General features: G+C 35.0%; 1 protein-coding gene across 1 annotated transcript in view; it reads left to right on the top strand.

The window, feature by feature from the left end:
- LOC127863732 (adhesion G protein-coupled receptor L4-like) overlaps positions 1-25762 on the top strand; it is a gene marked incomplete at its 5' end in the record, with an annotated part of 52447 nt that overhangs the window by 7381 nt on the left and 19304 nt on the right. The window contains 3 exons of the mRNA XM_052403370.1: positions 3927-4040; positions 9634-9747; positions 16403-16516. Of these exons, the coding sequence (XP_052259330.1) occupies positions 3927-4040; positions 9634-9747; positions 16403-16516 (342 nt within the window). The remainder of the gene's footprint in view (positions 1-3926; positions 4041-9633; positions 9748-16402; positions 16517-25762) is intronic.

Raw genomic sequence — 25762 nt, 5'->3', positions numbered from 1 at the left:
CCTTACTCATCGACAAAATATGTTATATAACATGTGTGCGTAGTCTTAATACAATTATATTCTATTATGTCAACTGAATATTTTGATAAAAACAAAATATAGCACAACACAGTCGCTACTTATAACATGCGCAACAAAGTTTTTATCATGGACTATCTCTTTTCTCTTAGATTTTATCATTTTAAGCAAAGTGGTTGCAGCTTAGGCAACGCTTGATGCTACTGTAGTGGATAAATACAAATGTGTGATTCCTCGTCCTATTGCAAACAGTAGGCACATGGATTCAGATCCAGTGGGTCTGCATCTATAACGTGTTTCTATATAGACGCCTGTATGTGGACACGTGTCACATTTTCATTACATGCGTCCGAGGCTGGTTTGCTTGCGATTGCACACTCATACCCTAGTATACGTCCATGGCTGCCCACATGTATTGATAACATTTTTCTTTGTATCAGGATTTCCGTACCATTCTGAGAAAAAACCCGGTCGACTCAAATTAGCTGTCATATCGACTTAACGTTTGTTTAGAGTTGCATGCGTTCAGCATCTGAATAACTTTAGCCTAACCGATACAAAAATATCAAGCAAAAGTGTCGCGTACAGAGATAGCCTGTGCAAAGATCGAATCCGTCGCAACATGTCTATGCTTTTAGTCCATTTTACGAATTTACATAACCTCCCACACCATAACTTGTAATTCCATGATGATCAATAATAAGAGTTTCAGGACTACATAGAAATTAAAACCAAACCAAACACGACAGTATTTATCATCTACCACTAAAATGCAAATGTGGTTTGTGTCTACAGCATCAATCATTGCCTTATCACGACAACGTCAACTTCCTCATTGGTAATGTTAAATTCAGTTCGATTGATAATTACAAGTGTATATGATTCAATATCAATATCTCCTGTAACGACTCATTTGTGTGTTTGAGAGCACAATATGTGAAGTTTTTTATTCGTGCATTAATGTTTTCAAATCAGTGAATGGTATGGTGTTTGTTCTTAGTGACCTTTAGTATAACATTATCTGGTGGTAATGACACGCCAATTTTAAGTTTTTACAACCTTGACACATAGGATTGTCTACGTGACCTAGCCATACTTGTGTTGCTGAACACCATGTATCAGTCAAACACTAATTTAATAAAATAAAAATTTCCTAAGTGTTTGTCTTATTTCAGACTTAAAGTTGTCAACGAAGTTATGTATATTTCCGTCTATTGACCAGTGAAAAACATACAGTACAGCAGATCAATCTATTACATAACATGTAATATAATGACCAACACTACTTTTAATTGTTTTTATCAACCGCTTTGAAGTTTTTGTATCTGCGTGTTCCTGTTTCAGAAAGAGTAGCAGTTGGTACCAAAGTCGAATCATGTCTAATACAAAGTTAATTTCACATTCCTGGGAACTATTTTGTAAGCCAATCAATCTTGAATTGATAAGATACACGTCTTACACTTTGGTGTCTGAAAACTAAGGTGCTTTCTGGACACAAATTGGATTTCAACTTTATTAGATATTGTTAGAACCCGGTACGCGCGTTAAGACAATTTTTGAAATAAACGGGTTTAACCAAAACCAAAGCGAAGAAATGTCCAATGTATTGTTTATTTTCCAGCAACAAATGTCACTTTAAGATAATTCACAAAACTGATTCTAGCCTGTATATGTAATTATATTGACTGGTCATTAAATATTAAAAAAGTCAGCAATAACTATAATGTTGCCAGGCTAGACTGGGCAACAATTAAGGTGTGCAATAGTGAGACATGCAACACAAAACCGTGGTATCAAATTAAATAATTCATGATACATGTAATGGTTAACATCACAAACAGAATGATTACCACTGGGGTATATCGATATTGACCCATACAAATGTTCTTTCCATGAGTTTTTAAATGTGTCGTTTTGGTTTTAAAAGCATCTATGACTTGATAAACATTAACAGTCGTTGGTGCTATTGTTCCAGTCGGAGTGTTCATCATCCTTGCTAGATGAATGATTTCGATTTAACGGAGCAATACATTTTGTCAACTCGTTTGACAACTTGCTTAATCCTTAGCATCTGCACTAATCCACCCATTTTTTGCTATTTGCTTCAGGTATAAATGTCCACGAATCTGTTACTACTAATATCTCTCTGCTAGCCCAAACGTTAATCTATGAGAGTTTCAGGCTTGAGGGTTGCACCTCTAATCCTGTTGTTACCGACGCTATAACTCACACAAGGGGTTTATATAAACACGTCGCTTGATATGACATTTCATACCCTTTAAACATACCCCATGACATTCTCTCCCTTTAAAGACTTGTCGTGTACACTTTCAGGCATTTTGTATTTATTGTACTTAATACATGCCGAATTTTGCATTATTGAGTTTATGTAGCAACAGAGAACTATGGTAATATGCGCTTAACTGATGTAACGGTCCATCAACGTCCCTTTCTGCTCGAAGATACATTATAATCAGTAATACGACCTATCAACCCGCAATTTAGACGAACGCCTGGCAGAAGCTTCGTTTGTTAAAATATAACACTACAGACTAATTTTATTCACTAATGGGACATTTTATAACATCTTCAAACTGCTTGGCAACACACACAAATACACACACACACGCGCACGCACTCACGCACGCACACGCACACACATACGTGCATGCGGGCTAGCCTTGAATGAACCATCCGGTTTCCTGTACAACAGGATCATGCTTGAATTTTACATTTAGCACAAATATCCAAAATTATACAATTCCTAGACTGTTGTTTATCTTCCGATTGACTGATTGCTGATAACCATTTGCTGATTGAGCCGATTAAAAACTCATCCATATCATTTTTATTTCAAATTTTGGCAAATACAATAAAGGTGTTTTCAACCAGTATTGAGTAATTTCGCAACATATTTAATAATTATATAACACATTGTTTATTCCATGCTTACCGAAAAGTGTGTATAAGCGAATATATTTGCTGATATTTCGCTATAATATTTAATTTTAATTTGATCAATTTACTCTCCAACCACATTTATCACAATATTGATATATTTGTCAAAATGCTGAAATGGGCGGTCTACTTGAAAATCGTATTGGAAATCTTTGGGCTCTCAATGATACATTGTACCAGACTGGCATCATTCAGATTCTTGATTGAGGATATGTTTCAAACTATAAATCCACTATTCAGACCCAAATCCGGGTGTGTGACTTTTTCTAACTGATTAGCGATTTTGTTGTTGCTTGTTCAAATTAACGCTTACATGGCGAATTAATACACATCTTTAATATGAGTCGGTACGGTTTGATCTACATCAATAATGTAACCACGCTGATTAATTGAGACATTGTGATTGTTGTGTTTATCGTTCAGATACCAACGAATGTGCAACTGCGCCGTGTAAAAACGGCGCCACATGCACTAATCTTCAGAACACGTACTCGTGCACATGCTCACCGGGCTGGCAAGGAAACAACTGTGATCAGGGTATGGTTATAAAGAATCTGTGACCATCCGTGTTAAATTCCCTTTAAATATATTTCCGGTGGCTATTTTTTCACAAAGCTATTTCATACCCAGCCTGTAAACGGATGGCTTTATATGATTAGCACATTGTTCCATACAAGTCAAGCGCGTAACGAATTGTATTACCGTTTCGTAACATTATACATTTGTTAAATACTTGTCTTTGCGTATTGTTAAATGAATAGATGTGGCAACAAATGCATAGGCTACATGTGGCGCTCAAAGTTATCACTCTGTTGCACATGCTCAAAACGAACACTGCGTTTGAAGAATTATTGCTTAATTTAATATGAACGTCCTTTGTCCACTATATTTAATGTAATATAAGCGTTTTTTCCAATAAACATAAGTGAATGTAAACACATGTATTTCAGATATCAACGAATGCGTACCCGCTCCGTGTAAGAACGGCGCCACGTGCAATAATCTTCAAAACGCGTACTCATGCACATGTTCACCTGGCTGGCAAGGCAACAACTGTGATCAGGGTATGGCTATACATTGCTTGAAAATAAACACACTTCTTTGATAGCATTTCAGCTATTATTAGTTTTCTATGACAATATCTTACATAGCTTTTGCATACTCAGCGTGTAAACGATTGGCCTTATTTTTAATTATTAAATATTGCTATTGTTTATCAATGGTTTTGATATTGACACTGTCATTTCACAACTTAATATAGCTGTTAAATTATGACCATCGCGTATGTGGTTTGAAGTGTGGAATTGCATTATGTTATGCATTATGATGTCAGTTTAAATGTGATATTCATATTAAATATGAATTACGAAATAGACCTTATAGTTTTTTTAATGAGAAAGATGACGTCCAAAATGGCTGAGTCAAGATACCTCATCAAAACTTGCTGCCTAAACCAAGATCGTTTCCCAAATTTGGCTTAAGAATAACGCATGTAGAAACATTACAACTATATTAGAACTTAAGTGTAAACTACGTGTCTGATTAAATGTATGTTAATATAAAATGTGCAGAGTATAGTATTACATGATCATAACACCATGATCCTTACATTACGATATAATTTATATCTTTGTATAAAGCACACTCTATGAATATATGATTTATAATAAATGAAAATTTACCGGTGTTATATCAAGGGGAAAATTAGCTATTAATTGTTATACCATAAAACGTATTCTTTTTTTACTTTTGTTTAATAAGATCATGTAGTATTTGTGCAAGTTGGCCTTATGCTGTCAGTTGTTAAGCATATGGATATGTTTTTGTGTTAATATGTGTTAATATGTGTACATTTCACAACTTTTGTCTTTCATTCCGACGTTTCCATTAACACACCTGTATGTGGGGAGTTTTCATAGCACGCTTCAGAGGCTTGTTTATTAGCGATTGCATAGTCGCAAGTTATACTTGCCTTCCATGGCTGTTAGAACGTTTACCTTGTTATAAACCTTTCCTATAATGGAATCCTACTGTTCTGTCTAGACACTACCTTGGTTTCATTATTAAATATTGACCTCAACTTTTTCCGGCCATGAGTTTGTAAATGTCGTTTATGTTTTACACGTCTGTAAATTAGTGACTGAATTTCGTATTATTAGTTAATGTCACTGTTGGTTATATTGTAAATATTGTTAATTCAAGACAAATGCACAGGCTACGTTTATGCTTAACGTCGTCTCTCAGTTGTACATGTCCAAAACGTACAAAGCCTTTAGACAGGTTTTGCTTATTTTATATTCTTGCTTTTTGTTCTATCAGAAGAAATTAAATTAAAGCGTTATTTCAGATATAAACAAATGCGCACGTGCCACGTGTAAAACACGTGATAAATGATCACAAGTATGTTTCTACTAATTTCTATCAACAAGCTCAAACGTCAATCTATGAGAGTTTCAGACTTTAGTGTTGCACATCTAGTCCTTTTCTTACCATGGCTACAACTCAAACAATGTGTTTCTATAAACATGGCATGTCGCTTGATATGGCATTCTATACCCCTTAAAGATGTCCCATGACATTCTTTCCCTTTAAAAACTTGTCGTGTACACGTTCAGGAATTTTGTCCATTTATTTTACTAAATAGATGCTGAATTTGGAATTATTGAGTTTGTGTAGCAACACAGAAGTATGTTAATATACGCTTAACTGATGTAGCGGTCCATCAACGCCCCTTTCTGCTCGCATATACATAATAAAAAGTAATACGGCCTATCAACCCGTAATTAAGACGTTAGCTTGACAAAAGCTAGTTCATTATAATAATGAATATGGGCACATTATACAAATTAAGTAGCAATACGTGTTAAATAAGTGTCGGATTAAATGATTTTTATATAAAATTTGTATAATTTGGTATTTCATGACCGTATCGCTTTATCACGAATAATAGATACAAATTATAATTTTGCATAAAGCCCCAGTTTCGATTGTGTTATTTGTTTATATGAAAATATACCGGTGTAATATTATTAATCAAATTATATATCAATCGAAATACCAGTATGGTTATTATTTAACCTTTGTTCACTACGGTCAAGATCAGGTCCTCTTTTTCAAACATATATAAAGAAGTATCTGTTACATTTAATCGTATGCTGGGAGAAGTCTAGCATAGGGCGATGTTCTTGTGCTAATATGAGTTCAGTTTACATATTGTGTCTTTTATCCAACGATTACATGAACATGTCTCCATCGCCCCTTACTCATCGACAAAATATGTTATATAACATGTGTGCGTAGTCTTAATACAATTAGATTCTATTATGTCAACTGAATATTTTGATAAAAACAAAATATAGCACAACAAAGTCGCTAATTATAACATGCGCAACACAGTTTGTATCATGGACTATCTCTTTTCTCTTAGATTTTATCATTTTAAGCGAAGTGGTTGCAGTTTAGGCAACGCTTGATGCTACTGTAGTGGATAAATACAAGTGTGTGATTCCTCGTCCTTTTGCAAACAATAGGCACATGGATTCAGATCCAGTGGGTCTGCATCTATAACGTGTTTCTATATAGACGCCTGTATGTGGGCACGTGTCACATTTTCATTACATGCGTCCGAGGCTGGTTTGCTTGCGATTGCACACCCATACCCTATTATACGTCCATGGCTGCCCACATGTATTGATTACATTTTCCTTTGTATCAGGATTTCCGTACCATTCTGAGAAAAAAACCCGGTCGACTCTAAATTAGCTGTAATATCGACTTAACGTTTGTTTAATGATGCATGCGTTCAGCATCTGAATAACTTTAGCCTTACCGATACAAAAATATCAAGGAAAAGTGTCGCGTACAGAGAAAGTCTGTGCAAAGATCGAATCCGTCGCAACATGTCTATGCTTTTAGTCCATTTTACGAATTTAAATAACCTCCCACACCCTAACTGGTAATTCTATGATGATCAATAATAACAGTTTCAGGACTACATAGAAATTAAAACCAAACCAAACACGACAGTATTAATCATCTACCACTAAAATGCAAATGTGGTTTGTGTCTACAGCATCAATCATTGCCTTATCACGACAACGTCAACTTCCTCATTGGTAATGTTAAATTCAGTTCGATTGATAATTACAAGTGTATATGATTCAATATCAATATCTCCTGTAACGACTCACTTGTGTGTTTGAGAGCACAATATGTGAAGTTTTTTATTCGTGAAATCATGTTTTCAAATCGGTGTAATCATATGGTGTTTGTTCTTAGTGACTTCTAGTATAATATTATCTGGTGGTAATGACACGCCACTTTTAAGTTTTTACAACCTTGATACATTGGATTGCCTATGTGACCTCGCCATACTTGTGTTGCTGAACACCATGTATCAGTCAAACACTAATTTAAAAAAAAAAAATTCCTAAGTTTTTGGCTTATTTCAGACTTAAAGTTGTCAACGAAGTTATGTATATTTCCGTCTATTGACCAGTGAAAAACATACAGTACAGCAGATCAATCTATTACATAACATGTAATATAATGACCAACACTTCTTCTTTTAATTGTTTTAGCAACCGCTTTGAAGTTTTTGTATCTGCGTGTTCCTGTTTCAGAAAGAGTAGCAGTAGGTACCAAAGTCAAACCATGTCTAAAACAAAGTTAATGTCACATTCCTGGGAACTATTTTGTAAGCCAATCAATCTTGAATTTATAAGATACACGTCTTACACTTTGGTGTCTAAAACACTAAGGTGCTTTCTGGACACAAAATGGATTTCAACTTTATTAGATATTGTTTGAACTCGGTACGCGCGTTATGACAATTTTTGAAATAAACGGGTTTAACCAAAACCAAAGCGAAGAAATGTCCAATGTATTGTTTATTTTCCAGCAACAAATGGCACTTTAAGATGATTCACAAAACTGATTCTAGCCTGTATATGTAATTATATTGACTGGTCATTAAGTATTAAAAAAGTCAGCAATAACTATAATGTTGCCAGGCTAGACTGGGCAACAATTAAGGTGTGCAATAGTGAGCCATGCAACACAAAATCGTGGTATCAAATTAAACAATTCATGATACATGTAATAGTTAACATCACTAACAGAATGATTACCACTGGGGTATATCGATATTGACCCATACAAATGGCCATGAGTTTTTATATTTGTCGTTTTGGTCTTAAAAGCATCTATGACTTGATAAACATTAACAGTCGTTGGTGCTATTGTTCCAGTCGGAATGTTCATCATCTTTGCTAGATGAATGCTTTCGATTTAACGGATCAATACATTTTGTCAACTCGTTTGACTACTTGCTTAATCCTTAGCATCTGCACTAATCCACCCATTTTTTGCTATTTGCTTCAGGTATAAATGTCCACGAATCTGTTACTACTAATATCTCTCTGCTAGCCCAAACGTTAATCTATGAGAGTTTCAGGCTTGAGGGTTGCACCTCTAATCCTCTTGTTACCGACGCTATAACTCACACAAGGGGTTTATATAAACACGTCGTTTGATATGACATTTCATACCCTTTAAACATATCCCATGACATTCTCTTCCTTTAAAGACTTGTCGTGTACGCTTTTAGGCATTTTGTATTTATTGTACTTAATAGATGCCGAATTTTGCATTTTTGAGTTTGTGTAGCAACAGAGAACTATGGTAATATGCGCTTAACTGATGTAACGGTCCATCAACTTCCCTTTCTGCTCGAAGATACATAATAATCAGTAATACGACCTATCAACCCGCAATTTAAACGAACGCCTGGCAGAAGTTTCGTTTGTTAAAATATAACACTACAGACTAATTTTATACACTAATGAGACATTGTATAATATCTTCAAACTGCTTGGCCACACACATATACACACACACGCGCACGCACTCACGCACGCACACGCACACACATACGTGCATGCGGGCTAGCCTTGAATGAACCATCCGGCTTCCTGTACAACAGGATCATGCTTGAATTTTACATTTAGCACAAATATCCACAATTTAGTTATACAATTCCTAGACTGTTGTTTATCTTCCGATTGACTGATTGCTGATAACCATTTGCTGATTGAGCCGATTAAAAACTCATCCATATCATTTTTATTTCAAATTTTGGCAAATACAATAAAGGTGTTTTCAACCAGGATTGAGTAATTTCGCAACATATTTAATAATTATATAACACATTGTTTATTCCATGCTTACCGAAAAGTGTGTATAAGCGAACATATTTGCTGACATTTCGCTATAATCTTTAATTTTAATTTGATCAATTTACTCTCCAACCACATATATCACAATATTGATATATTTGTCAAAATGCTGAAACGGGCGGTCTACTTGAAAATCGTATTGGAAATCTTTGGGCTCTCAATGATACATTGTACCAGACTGGCATCATTCAGATTCTTGATTGAGGATATGTTTCAAACTATAAATCCACTATTCAGACCCAAATCTAGGTGTGTGACGTTTTCTACCGGATTAGCGATTTTGTTGTTGCTTGTTCAATTTAACGCTTACATGGCGAATTTATACACATCTTTTAATATGTGTCGATACGGTTTGATCTACATCAATAATGTAACCACGCTGATTAATTGAGACATTGTGATTGTTGTGTTTATCGTTCAGATACCAACGAATGTGCAACTGCGCCGTGTAAGAACGGCGCCACATGCACGAATCTTCAGAACACGTACTCGTGCACATGCTCACCGGGCTGGCAAGGAAACAACTGTGATCAGGGTATGGTTATAAAGAATATGTGACCATCCGTGTTAAATTCCCTTTAAATATATTTCCGGTGGCTATTTTTTCACAAAGCTATTTCATACCCAGCCTGCAAACGGATGGCTTTTTATGATAAGCACATTGTGCCATACAAGTCAATCGCGTTACGGATTGTATTACCGTTTCGTAACATTATACATTTGTTAAAAAATTGTCTTTGCGTATTGTTAAATGAATCGATGTGGCCACAAATGCATAGGCTACATGTGGCGCTCAAAGTTATCACTCTGTTGCACATGCTCAAAACGAACACTGCGTTTGAAGAATTATTGCTTAATTTAATATGAACGCCCTTTGTCCACTATATTTAATGTAATATAAGCGTTTTTTCCGATAAACATAATTGAATGTAAACACATGTATTTCAGATATCAACGAATGCGTACCCGCTCCGTGTTAGAACGGCGCCACGTGCAATAATCTTCAAAACGCGTACTCATGCACATGTTCACCTGGCTGGCAAGGCAACAACTGTGATCAGGGTATGGCTATACATTGCTTGAAAATAAACACACTTCTATGATAGCATTTCAGCTATTATTAGTTTTCTATGACAATATCTTACATAGCTTTTGCATACTCAGCGTGTAAACGATTGGCCTTATTTTTAATTATTAAATATTGCTATTGTTTATCAATGGTTTTGATAATGGTACTGTCATTTCACAACTTAATATAGTTGTTAAATTATGACCATCGCGTATGTGGTTTGAAGTGTGGAATTGCATTATGTTATGCATTATGATGTCAGTTTAAATGTGATATTCATATTAAATATGAATTACGAAATGGACCTTATAGTTTATTTAATGAGAAAGATGACGTCCAAAATGGCTGAGTCAAGATACCTCATCAATACTTGCTGCCTAAACCAAGATCGTTTCCCAAATTTGGCTTAAGAATAACGCATGTAGAAACATTGCAACTATATTAGAACTTAAGTGTAAACTACGTGTCTGATTAAATGAATGTTAATATAAACTGTGCTGAGTATAGTATTACATGATCATATCACCATGATCCTTACATTACGATATAATTTATATCTTTTTATAAAGCACACTCTATGAATATATGATTTATAATAAATACAAATTTACCGGTGTTATATCAAGGGGAAAATTAGCTATTAATTGTTATACCATAAAACGTATTCTTTTTTAACTTTTGTTCATTAAGATCATGTAGTATTTGTGCAAGTTGATCTTATGCTGTCAGTTGTAAAGCATATGGATATGTTTTTGTGTTAATATGTGTTAATATGTGTACATTTCACAACTTTTGTCTTTCATTCCGACGTTTCCATTAACACACCTGTATGTGGGGAGTTTTCATAGCACGCTTCAGAGGCTTGTTTATTAGCGATTGCATAGTCGCAAGTTATACTTGCCTTCCATGGCTGTTAGAACGTTTACCTTGTTATAAACCTTTCCTATAATGGAATCCTAATGTTCTGTCTAGACACTACCTTGGTTTCATTATTTAATATTGACCTCAACTTTTTCCGGCCATGAGTTTGTAAATGTCGTTTATGTTTTACACGTCTGTAAATTAGTGACTGAATTTCGTATTATTAGTTAATGTCACTGTTGGTTATATTGTAAATATTGTTAATTCAAGACAAATACACAGGCTACCTTTATGCTTAACGTCGTCTCTCAGTTGTACATGTCCAACACGTACAAAGCCTTTAGACAGGTTTTGCTTAATTTATATTCTTGCTTTTTGTTCTATCAGAAGAAATTAAATTAAAGCATTATTTCAGATATAAACAAATGCGCACGTGCCACGTGTAAAACACGTGATAAATGATCACAAGTGTGTTACTACTAATTTCTATCAACAAGCTCAAACTTCAATCTACGAGAGTTTCAGACTTTAGTGTTGCACATCTATTCCTTTTCGTACCATGGCTACAACTCAAACAATGTGTTTCTATAAACATGGCATGTCGCTTGATATGGCATTCTATACCCCTTAAAGATGTCCCATGACATTCTTTCGATTTAAAAACTTGTCGTGTACACGTTCAGGAATTTTGTCCATTTATTTTACTTAATAGATGCTGAATTTGGAATTATTGAGTTTGTGTAGCAACACAGAGGTATGATAATATACGCTTAACTGATGTAGCGGTCCATCAACGCCCCTTTCTGCTCGAATATACATAATAAAAAGTAATACGGCCTATCAACCCGTAATTTAGACGTTAGCTTGACAAAAGCTAGTTTGTTATAATAATGAATATGGGCACATTATACAAATTAAGTAGCAATACGTGTTAAATAAGTGTCGGATTAAATGATTTTTATATAAAATTTGTATAATTTGGTATTTCATGACCGTATCGCTTTATCACGAATAATAGATACAAATTATAATTTTGCATAAAGCCCCAGTTTCGATTGTGTTATTTGTTTATATGAAAATATACCGGTGAAATTTCATTAATCAAATTATATATCAATCGAAATACCAGTATGGTTATTATTTAACCTTTGTTCACTACGGTCAAGATCAGGTCCTCTTTTCCAAATATATATAAAGAAGTATCTGTTACATTTAATCGTATGCTGGGAGAAGTCTAGCATAGGGCGATGTTCTTGTGCTAATTTGAGTTCAGTTTACATATTGTGTCTTTTATCCAACGATTACATGAACAAGTCTCCATCGCCCCTTACTCATCGACAAAATATGTTATATAACATGTGTGCGTAGTCTTAATACAATTAGATTCTATTATGTCAACTGAATATATTGATAAAAACAAAATATAGCACAACAAAGTCGCTAATTATAACATGCGCAACACAGTTTTTATCATGGACTATCTCTTTTCTCTTAGATTTTATCATTTTAAGCAAAGTGGTTGCAGCTTAGGCAACGCTTGATGCTACTGTAGTGGATAAATTCAAGTGTGTGATTCCTCGTCCTTTTGCAAACAATAGGCACATGGATTCAGATCCAGTGGGTCTGCATCTATAACGTGTTTCTATATATACGCCTGTATGTGGGCACGTGTCACATTTTCATTACATGCATCCGAGGCTGGTTTGCTTGCGATTGCACACTCATACCCTATTATACGCCCATAGCTGCCCACATGTATTGATTACATTTTCCTTTGTATCAGGATTTCCGTTCCATTCTGAGAAAAAAACCCGGTCGACTCTAAATTAGCTGTAATATCGACTTAACGTTTGTTTAGAGTTGCATGCGTTCAGCATCTGAATAACTTTAGCCTTACCGATACAAAAATATCAAGGAAAAGTGTCGCGTACAGAGATAGTCTGTGCAAAGATCGAATCCGTCGCAACATGTCTATGCTTTTAGTCCATTTTACGAATTTAAATAACCTCCCACACCCTAACTGGTAATTCTATGATGATCAATAATAAGAGTTTCAGGACTACATAGAAATTAAAACCAAACCAAACACGACAGTATTAATCATCTACCACTAAAATGCAAATGTGGTTTGTGTCTACTGCATCAATCATTGCCTTATCACGACAACGTCAACTTCCTCATTGGTAATGTTAAATTCAGTTCGATTGATTATTACAAGTGTATATGATTCAATATCAATATCTCCTGTAACGACTCACTTGTGTGTTTGAGAGCACAATATGTGAAGTTTTTTATTCGTGAAATCATGTTTTCAAATCAGTGTAATCATATGGTGTTTGTTCTTAGTGACTTCTAGTATAATATTATCTGGTGGTAATGACACGCCACTTTTAAGTTTTTACAACCTTGATATATTGGATTGCCTACGTGACCTTGCCATACTTGTGTTGCTGAACACCATGTATCAGTCAAACACTAATTTAATAACAAAAAAATTCCTAAGTTTTTGTCTTATTTCAGACTTAAAGTTGTCAACGAAGTTATGTATATTTCCGTCTATTGACCAGTGAAAAACATACAGTACAGCAGATCAATCTATTACATAACATGTAATATAATGACCAACACTTCTACTTTTAATTGTTTTAGCAACCGCTTTGAAGTTTTTGTATCTGCGTGTTCCTGTTTCAGAAAGAGTAGCAGTAGGTACCAAAGTCAAACCATGTCTAAAACAAACTTAATGTCACATTCCTGGGAACTATTTTGTAAGCCAATCAATCTTGAATTTATAAGATACACGTCTTACACTTTGGTGTCTGAAACACTAAGGTGCTTTCTGGACACAAAATGGATTTCAACTTTATTAGATATTGTTAGAACCCGGTACGCGCGTTATGACAATTTTTGAAATAAACGGGTTTAACCAAAACCAAAGCGAAGAAATGTCCAATGTATTGTTTATTTTCCAGCAACAAATGTCACTTTAAGATGATTCACAAAACTGATTCTAGCCTGTATATGTAATTATATTGACTAGTCATTAAGTATTAAAAAAGTCAGCAATAACTATAATGTTGCCAGGCTAGACTGGGCAACAATTAAGGTGTGCAATAGTGAGCCATGCAACACAAAACCGTGGTATCAAATTAAACAATTCATGATACATGTATTGGTTAACATCACTAACAGAATGATTACCACTGGGGTATATCGATATTGACCCATACAAATGTTCTGGCCATGAGTTTTTAAATATGTCGTTTTGGTCTTAAAAGCATCTATGACTTGATAAACATTAACAGTCGTTGGTGCTATTGTTCCAGTCGGAATGTTCATCATCTTTGCTAGATGAATGCTTTCGATTTAACGGATCAATACATTTTGTCAACTCGTTTGACAAATTGCTTAATCCTTAGCATCTGCACTAATCCACCCATTTTTTGCTATTTGCTTCAGGTATAAATGTCCACAAATCTGTTACTACTAATATCTCTCAGCTAGCCCAAACGTTAATCTATGAGAGTTTCAGGCTTGAGGGTTGCACCTCTAATCCTGTTGTTACCGACGCTATAACTCACACAAGGGGTTTATATAAACACGTCGCTTGATATGATATTTCATACCATTTAAACATATCCCATGACATTCTCTTCCTTTTAAAGACTTGTCGTGTACACTTTCAGGCATTTTGTATTTATTGTACTTAATAGATGCCGAATTTTGCATTATTGAGTTTGTGTAGCAACAGAGAACTATGGTAATATGCGCTTAACTGATGTAACGGTCCATCAACGTCCCTTTCTGCTCGAAGATACATAATAATCAGTAATACGACCTATCAGCCCGCAATTTAAACGAACGCCTGGCAGAAGTTTCGTTTGTTAAAATATAACACTACAGACTAATTGTATACACTAATGAGACATTGTATAATATCTTCAAACTGCTTGGCCACACACATATACACACACACGCGCACGCACTCACGCACGCACACGCACACACATACGGGCATGCGGGCTAGCCTTGAATGAACCATTCGGTTTCCTGTACAACAGGATCATGCTTGAATTTTACATTTAGCACAAATATCCACAATTTAGTTATACAATTCCTAGACTGTTGTTTATTTTCCGATTGACTGATTGCTGATAACCAGTTGCTGATTGAGCCGATTAGAAACTCATCCGTATCATTTTTATTTCAAATTTTGGCAAATACAATAAAGGTGTTTTCAACCAGTATTGAGTAATTTCGCAACATATTTAATAATTATATAACAAATTGTTTATTCCATGCTTACCGAAAAGTGTGTATAAGCGAACATATTTGCTGACATTTAGCTATAATCTTTAATTTTAATTTGATCAATTTACTCTCCAACCACATATATCACAATACTGATATATTTGTCAAAATGCTGAAACGGGCGGTCTACTTGAAAATCGTATTGGAAATCTTTGGGCTCTCAATGATACATTGTACCAGACTGGCATCATTCATATTCTTGATTGAGGATATGTTTCAAACTATAAATCCACTATTCAGACCCAAATCCGGGTGTGTGACGTTTTCTTCCGGATTAGTGATTTTGTTGTTGCTTGTTCAATTTAACGCTTACATGGCGAATTAATACATATCTTTCAATATGTGTCGGTACGGTTTGATCTACATCAATAATGTAACCACGCTGATTAATTGAGACATTGTGGTTGTTGTGTTTATCGTACAGATACCAACGAATGTGCAACTGCGCCGTGTAAGAACGGCGCCACATGCACTAATTTTCAGAACACGTACTCGTGCACATGCTCACCGGGCTGGCAAGGAAACAACTGTGATCAGGGTATGGTTATAAAGAATCTGTGACCATCCGTGTTAAATTCCCTTTAAATATATTTCCGGTGGCTATTTTTTCACAAAGCTATTTCATACCCAGCCTGTAAACGGATGGCTTTTTATGATTAGCACATTGTGCCATACAAGTCAATCGCGTAACGAATTGTATTACCGTTTCGTAACATTATACATTTGTTAAATACTTGTCTTTGCGTATTGTAAAATGAATCGATGTGGCCACAAATGCATAGGCTACATGTGGCGCTCAAAGTTATCACTCTGTTGCACATGCTCAAAACGAACACTGCGTTTGAAGAATTATTGCTTAATTTAATATGAACGCCCTTTGTCCACTATATTTAATGTAATATAAGCGTTTTTTTCCAATAAACATAATTGAATGTAAACACATGTATTTCAGATATCAACGAATGCGCACCCGCTCCGTGTAAGAACGGCGCCACGTGCAATAATCTTCAAAACGCGTACTCATGCACATGTCCACCTGGCTGGCAAGGCAACAACTGTGATCAGGGTATGGCTATACATTGCTTGAAAATAAACACACTTCTTTGATTGCATTTCAGCTATTATTAGTTTTCTATGACAATATCGTACATAGCTTTTGCATATTCAGCGTGTAAACGATTGGCCTTATTTTTAATTATTAAATATTGCTATTGTTTATCAATGGTTTTGATAATGGTACTGTCATTTCACAACTTAATATAGTTGTTAAATTATGACCATCGCGTATGTTGTTTAAAGTATGGAATTGCATTATGCTATGCATTATGATGTCAGTTTAAATGTGATATTCATATTAAATATGAATTACGGAATGGACATTATAATTTTTTTAATGAGAAAGATGGCGTCCAAAATGGCTGAGTCAAGATACCTCATCAAAACTTGTTGCCTAAACCAAGATCGTTTCCCAAATTTGGCTTTAGAATAACGCATGTAGAACCATTACAACTTTATTAGAACTTAATTGTAAAATACGTGTAAGATTAAATAAATGTTAATATAAACTGTGCAGAGTATAGTATTACATGATCATATCACATGATCCTTACATTACGATATAATTTATATCTTTGTATAAAGCACACTCTATGAATATATGATATATAATAAATACAAATTTACCGGTGTTATGTCAAGGGGAAAATTAGCTATTAATTGTTATACCATAAAACGTTTTCTTTTTTAACTTTTGTTCATTAAGATCATGTAGTATTTGTGCAAGTTGACCTTATGCTGTCAGTTGTGAAGCATATCGATATGTTCTTGTGTTAATATGTGTACATTTCACAACTTTTGTCATTCATTCCGACGTTTCCATTAACACACCTGTATGTGGGGAATGTTCATAGCATGCTTCAGAGGCTTGTTTATTAACGATTGCATAGTCGCTAGTTATACTTGCCTTTCATGGCTGTTAGAACGTTTTTTACCTTGTTATAAATCTGTTCTACAATGGAACCCTAATCTTCTTTCTAGACACTACCTGGGTTTCATTATTTAATATTGACCTCAACTTTTTCCGGCCATGAGTTTGTAAATGTCGTTTATGTTTTACATGTCTGTAAATTAGTGACTGAATTTCGTATTATTAGATAATGTCACTGCTGGTTATATTGTAAATATTGTTAATTCAAGACAAATGCACAGGCTACCTTTATGCTTAACGTCGTCTCTTACTTGTACATGTCCAAAACGTACAAAGCCTTTAGACAGGTTTTGCTTATTTTATATTCTTGCCTTTTGTTCTATCAGAAGAAAGTAAATTAAAGCGTTATTTCAGATATAAACAAATGCGCACGTGCCACGTGTAAAACACGTGATTAATGTTCACAAGTATGTTACTACTAATATCTATCAGCAAGCTCAAACGTCAATCTATGAGAGTTTCAGACTTTAATGTTGCACATCTAATCCACTTCTTACCATGGCTACAACTTAAACAATGTTTATCTATAAACATGGCATGTCGCTTGATATTGCATTCTATACCCCTTAAAGATGTCCCATGACATTCTCTCCCTTAAAAACTTGTCGTGTACACGTTCAGGAATTTTGTCCATTTATTTTACTTAATAGATGCTGATTTTGGAGTTATTGAGTTTGTGTAGCAACACAGAAGTATGTTAATATACGCTTAACTGATGTAGCGGTCCATCAACGCCCCTTTCTGCTCGAATATACATAATAAAAAGTAATACGGCCTATCAACCCGAATTTTAGACGTTAGCTTGACAAAAGCTAGTTTGTTAAAATTAAACACCACCGAGTAGTGTTATACACTACCGAGACGTTGAAAACACCCTGAAATTGCTTGGCCACACACAAAAAACACACGCGCACACACACGCGCACACACTCACACACACACACATATGTGCAAGCGGGCTTGGCTTGAATGAATCATCATGTTTGTTGTACAACAGGATCATACGTAAATTTTTAAAATGAACACAAATATCCACATTTTTCAAATTTTCGGCAAAAACAATAATAATGTTGTCAACCATTATTTAATAATTTCGCAACATATTTAATAAGTATAAAATAAATTGTTTAGTCCATGCTTACCGATTCTTAATCGAATTAAAATGTTAAGCATTTGACTTTAACGATTACACGTACACGATGTGTACAGCTATTTTTAAATATATTATGAAGAACATGCGTAAAAATGTGTCTTCTTACTTTCGTTGTCGTTTTTCTCTTCATGTATAGTCCATAATATATTTAATGTTTTTTCTGTGGATAATATTTAACATATCTTAAAAATGCCATTCAGAAAAACAATTACCCCAGTTTAAAAGCATGCGATTTAGATCTAATAGATTGTGATGGAATGTTAACTGCATAAGTTTGCATGAGTGACCATATTGGCTGACATTTTGGGGATAATTTTGAATGTTGATTTCATCAATTTATTCTCCAATCAGAAAGCATCATAACAACATAATAATTAAGGTAGCATATCTAGATACATGTAATTGATAAAGGCATGATTATTTAACCACATATATAATTATATATATATTTGTCAAAATACTGAAACGGGCGGTCAACTTGGAAATCGTCTTGAAAATCTTATGACTCTCAATGAAACCAGACTGGAATCATTCGTATTCATGATCGATGATATGTTTCTGACTATTAATCCACTATTCACAACCAATCCGGGTGTGTAACGTTTTCTACCGGATTAGTGATGTGTTGCTGTTTGTTCAATTTTACGCTTACATGTTGAATTTATATACATCGTTTCATATGTGTTGATACGGTTTGTTCTGAACCAATACTGGAATCATGCTGATTAATTTAGACATTGATTTGTGTTGTGTTTATCGTTCAGATACCAACAAATGCGCAATTGCGCCGTGTAAGAACGATGCCAGGTGCACTAATCTTCAAAATGCGTACTCATGCACATGCTCACCGGGCTGGCTAGGCAACAACTGGGGCCAGGGTTTGGCTATAAATTGCTTGACAATAAACATACTTGGTTTATTTCATTTCAGCTACTTTTCTTTGACAAAATATAACATAGCATACGCAGCCTGTAAATGAGTGACCTTATTTAATAAAGGCGGAGTGCAGACACTTTGCAAAAGGAGGGCTTGGACGAAAGAAAGTTTGTATTAACAATGCGATTCACGTACCCTTCGAGCCATGTTATGTGCTTTTCATATCCATAAACTGGTCCACGCGCAGTTACTTCCGATTTTTAATTGGATTCAATGAAGTTATTATGAACTTTGTTAATAACTCCAGCCTTCGGCGACTTTCCAAGCATACATTGGGAACTGAATAAGCACCGGTTTCCTTGTGCATGCAGGGATACAGGCAATGACTATTTTATTCCACTTTTCAAATTATACCATCTGCACTCTCTTGACAACAACTTTACTTATTCGCAACTTCAATGAAGTAAAGGTTATTTACTCAACACGTTTAAAAGACTATGCTGTAAATGTAGGTGTTTATGAACGTTCAACGTCCCTGCTGTTTGTTTGAAATACTTCAGTAACAATCTGTTGGCAATAATAATTAAAAAAAATGGAACAAAATAAGACAGACATGTACGAAAGAAACATCTATGAAAACAATAACTTATTCTAACGATATATATATCCGTTACGACCAGTAAATTCAAAAATAATTCATCATTTCTTCTTTTGCGCGGCTGCATTCTTTTGTGCGGCTGCATTTCAACTTTGCATTAATCCACTGTGCGCACTAGGGCAGGAACGGATTTTTCGAGCGCCCTCGAAAACGTGTATTATTCCTATATTCATGGCTTATCAAATGGGTTGCTTATGGTACTGTTATTTCACAACTTAATATATTTGTTAACGAATAGTCATTGCGTATTTGGTTAAACGTATAAATATGCATTACGGTATTTATCATAATGTAATCGTGATAGTGTTATACATATTAAACATAAACTACGGAATGCCAACTATCATACAAAAGGAGGAAGATGGCGTCTGAAATGACTTCCAGAATCAAGAAAGCTACTCAATACTTGCTGCGTAAAACAATATCGTATCCGAATTTGGCTCAAGAATAATAAAAATTTGCAAAAAATACATTTTGTAGCACTTAAGTACTAACTCAGTGTCTGATTTAATAAATTTCAATATAACATTTGCAGAGTGTAACATGAACAAAGCGCCCTGATCCTGACCATAAGATACCATTTATATATTTGTATAAAGCACATTTTACGAATAAATCAATTTTTGTAGATGAAAACATATCGGTGTTATATCAGGTAACACATTTGATATCAATTGAATGCCATAAGACGTATTTTTTAACATTTGCCTTTGAAGGTTAAATAGTATGTGTACCATTTTATCTTATGATGTTAGCTGTTTAGCATACGGTGAAGTTCTTGTATTAAATTCAATATTAGTTCATTTCACATATTAATTTTTGTCATTCATACCAAAGATGGCATAACAAAATACATTTAAACTAGTATGCATGTAGCTGTCCTTTTTAAGAAAGTAATCAGCCAGCCATTTTTTGTCTGCTTAATGTTACATTGAACATGGTTGTATTATGTTAACCTTAACCTTTTGACAACCACAACATCTGGCACACGTAGTCGCACTATTAACATGAGCACCGAATTGTTGAACATGGGTTATCGCTTTTTACATTTGCATTATATCATGTTAAACATATTGGGTGGAGCTTAAGCAACACTCGGTGCTACTGTAATGATAAAATAGAGTGTGATGCCTCATCATTTCTCCAACAGTAAACACATTGATTCGGATTCGGGGGATTTGCATATATTGCATGTTTCCATAAACACGCCTGTATATGGGCACTTATAATATTTCCATAGCATGCTTTCGAGGCTTGTCAGCGAGCGATTGCATAGTCTTAACCTACTTGCCTTCCTTGGCTGTCAACACTTTTTTTTTAATGAACATTCCCTCTGTACCAGGCTGTCCGTACCATGCTGAGACAAACCTGGTCGAGTCCTTCACAAAGTCCTTCATACTAGCTGTCCTTTCGCCTACTAGTATGTTAAGAGTTGCACGCGTTCAGCATCTTAATAATTTTACCTTTATATGTACCACAATATCCAGCAATATGGCTGCTTGCAGATATAGCGTGTGAATAGAGAGCAAGTCGGTCGCGAATAGACTATGCCTTTAAACCAGTTCTCGAATTTCAAATGTAATTATGTATATTTCCGTCTATTGGCCAGTGAATTAAATTCAGTAAAGCAGATCAATTTATTACTGAGCATTGGGTCTTATTAGCAAATTGTCGTTCAACCACTTCTACTTTTAATAGTCTTTGTAGCACCCGATTATGAGATTCCCCTTTTTAAGTAAGCATAGCAATAGGTACTGGATTCAATTCATGGATTAGAATATAGTTAATGTTAACGTTGATTGAATTCTCTTGTTAGCCAATCACTCTTAAATAAATCAGATTTATGCCATACATGTTGTTGTCTGCAATCCTAATGTGCCTTCTAGACACAACGTGGGTTCCATCCGTATTAGATACATTACACATTTTCTGGCCATGAGTTTTAAAAGTGTGTCGTTGCGGTTATTTCTTATTTATATTGCTTGATCAACTTTAACAGACGTTGGTGCTATTGTTCCAGTCGGAAAGTTCACTAGATCGGGTGGATGATTGCCTTGGATCAAACCGATTTATACATTATGTCAACCTTAATCGATTATCTGCTATATCTTTAGCACCTGCACTTATCGCCCTCCGCATTTCTTCTGTCTGGTGCTAAACAAAGTCCGCATAACTGGCTCTACTAATATATTCCAGCTCTTATATCATCTTGCTGCACATATGGAAGCTAAATCTTCAAACCATAAGAGTTTCCAGCTTTCAGTGCTGCACCTGTTATCCTCTGTTAGAAGTTGTTTCTATAAACACGTCGCTCAAAATGGCATTCCTTACGTCCTTAACATGTATAATAAAATTATCTCCCTTATAAAACTTGTCAAGAACACGTTCAGGCATTTTCGCCATTGATTTTCTATAATATATGCCGAATCTTGCGTTTTTGAGTTTGTGTAGGACAACAAAGAAATATGGTCACATGATCTTAACTGATGCCAAGTGCAACGGTCAACACCCTTCTCTTTCTGCTTGTCGATTCACAATTGTAAGGAATATGGAAACAAAAAACTAACCCACAATTTAAACGTACGACTGAAAAGAGCTTGATTCTCAGATAAATAGTTAGATCAAGAAATGATTGAACATTATTATGAGTAAATACCGATCGCAAAAAGTTCTCTTGCTAGTATTCCTTATGTCCGTACATATGTGGGAATGTTTTCCCATGTAAGAATCTTGAGACTATTGACTCAATTAGCTCCTCCATCTCGCTATTAGCCAAAATCGTGCCCAATGACCCCACAAAATTCATCAGATAGTGCACACTACCGAGACATAGTTTTTAATTCTGAAACTACCTCGCCATACACACAAACATACATACACACTCAGCACACCGCTTGAATGAACCATTTTCTTTCCTGTTCTTCAGGATCACAAGTGGGTTTGACATTTGACACACATATCCACAATTCATTGTTAAACATTCGATACTGTTGGGTAATAAAATGGTATGGGAATATGAAATACTATATGATGTTGTTTGTGTTACCACTGACTCTACATTAAAAACTCACCCACATTAGTTGTGTTTCAAATTGTCGGCACAAACAAATACACTGTAATTTTCTATATTCGGAACATAATCAATAATTGAATTTCATTATGTATTCAAGGCTTAAACGGTGTTAATCAAATTTTCACATTCCTGTCAGTGGAGGTTACCGTAGGACGATAAGTTAATGGCTTCATGTTTTACCACGCTCTTATGTATAACAATGATAGCGAAATACGTTTCCTGACATCCCTGTAAAATTAGCGTATTCATCGACTTCATTTGAAGTGACCAATCGCAAGACGTTGTATTAATCACATGTCGTGCAAAACATACAAGTACTTCTCTACAATACATTACTTAAATGATTTATAAAAAATATTTGGGTAACAAAATATTTTTGAAAAGGCTCCCCTGTCGTTACCGTCCAGAAATCGTTAAAAAAAATAATATACACTTATAGCTTGTGTCACACCTATGTATAGCTCAATTGTTTTGCTTGATTGGTTTTAAGTCAACGTTGATGTCATTTTTGTTTCCGACAGTTCATACGAAATTTTAAAGACAAGAGAGCTTCTATTAATTTTAGCTCGATTGCATCGAAAGCCTTAGGCTTATTGAAACGCTCACGTGTACGTATCCTAATTTGTTTTAAGATAATGAATGTTGTATTGTATTTGCACATTTAGTGCTAACAGTTAAGTATAATTTACTTATCATTAAGATTACAAAATATTTCATGAAATTATTCAAGAAGGTCGGAACAACGTTAAACTATTAAATGCTTTACTTATAGACATTGAATTAACTCTTTCAAATAAACTGAACTCAAAAATTCAGAAAATTTAGAAACACTTCCGGTTCCGGTTAAGAACAGACACGGAAATGTAAATTAATAAAAAATGGAATAAAAGCTATTTGTCAGTGTTCAAACTATAAATTGCATGGATTTATAATGTGTATGGACTTAAGCCAGAAGGGCAAGTATGGTACTTTGATTGAAAATGAAACAGAAAATTAAGTATTTATAAAAAAAAGTATTGCCTTTTAATTTTTCGCCGGGTGGGGCTGGATTTATTTGAACTTGTCGGCGAAAACCGGTTCATATCAACATCCTAGTTGACTGCTATTTTTTTACGCATGATCAAACCAATTGATGAAATATACGACCAACCCTCGAATGCGGCAAAGCGTAGCCAATCTACCGAATATGTTCACATTTATGTAAATGATTAAAACAGTGATTAAATTACACTGTTATATCTACAGCAAAGTGCAGCGTTCTGTGTTAATAAGAATGAATAAAAGGGCGTATTATCCCACAGCAAGTGAATTGGCGGCTAGTGACAGTAGTCTTCTGGAAACGTCACTCTTTGACACACCCGAGGAACCAAAACATAACCACAAATCTAATAAAAAGAAGACTGAAAAAGTTACATCTGGCCAGAAAATTATAACAGAATTCGTGACCACCAAACAAAATGAAATCCAACCAAACCGTTCAGAACCATCATCTTTTGAAAAGCGACTGGATAAAATATGTTCCAAACTTTCAAACGTCCTCACAAAAGACGATACTGGCATAATAAGAAAAATCATAATATATACGCTTGAAGAACTCAAAGAGTAATTGCTAGGATCAGTCGTGGAACAAATAGAAATAATAGAAAGCAATATGTTTGACCAAGCGAAAGAATTGGCGTCGCTAAAAGAAAAGCTGAATGAGAAAAAACAAGGAAATATAAATTCTAAAAAAATGCAACGAATCCTCCAAACAAACCTACAATGCCGGTATAAATGATATTGAGCAGTACGGGCGCAGATCTAGTGTCCGTATATCTGGCCTATCAAATGACGTTGAAAACCAATCGTCAATTGAAGTAACCGACAAAACGGTCAAAGTGATGAGCCAACATTTAGATGATGAGCCAACATTTAGACTTTCATCTTGAATGCAAAGACATTGATGTCTCTCACAGGCTCGGCAAGTACATTCCTAACAAGAATAGACCAGTAATAGTGAAATTTGTGCGGCGACGAACTAAAATTGAGCCAAACTTCTAAAGGGCACCGGAATATACATTTACGAGGATTTAACAAAGAAAAACGCGGAAGTGATAGCATCTCTGCGCCTCAAAGAACCGGTTTGTGTTGAAAGGGCTTGGTCGTACGAAGGCAAGCTATTCGTGAGGTATAGGGGCAGTGAGCGTAATGAACAGATACGTTTTAATCATTACCAGAGTTGGCTGAGTAAACCGTGGCCAATCAAAGAACCGACCACATGCGCTCAGAAAGTATCGCCTACTGTTGCAAGCAGCCGACCACCAAAACATAAGTAATAAGAACTTCGTTAAACTTGTGTTTCCTACTAAAGCAGCAGCAGTCTTGTAAGCATTCATGTACCATATCGTGATGAAATTCGCATTTATAAATGAATGAATACTTTGTACATACAATTAGTAATAACTAAATTTAAAAGTTTGACGATTGAAGTTATTTATGTGAATATTTCATTTTTACGATCGTTATTTTTAGTTTAGACTGCGCACTGTGCAAGTCTTCTGATTACATATGTGTCCTTATTATTTT

Source organism: Dreissena polymorpha, unplaced genomic scaffold (assembly GCF_020536995.1).
Source record: "Dreissena polymorpha isolate Duluth1 unplaced genomic scaffold, UMN_Dpol_1.0 chrUn031, whole genome shotgun sequence".
Classification (NCBI taxonomy): Eukaryota; Metazoa; Mollusca; class Bivalvia; order Myida; family Dreissenidae; genus Dreissena; species Dreissena polymorpha.
This window is presented reverse-complemented; position numbering and strand designations above follow the sequence as displayed.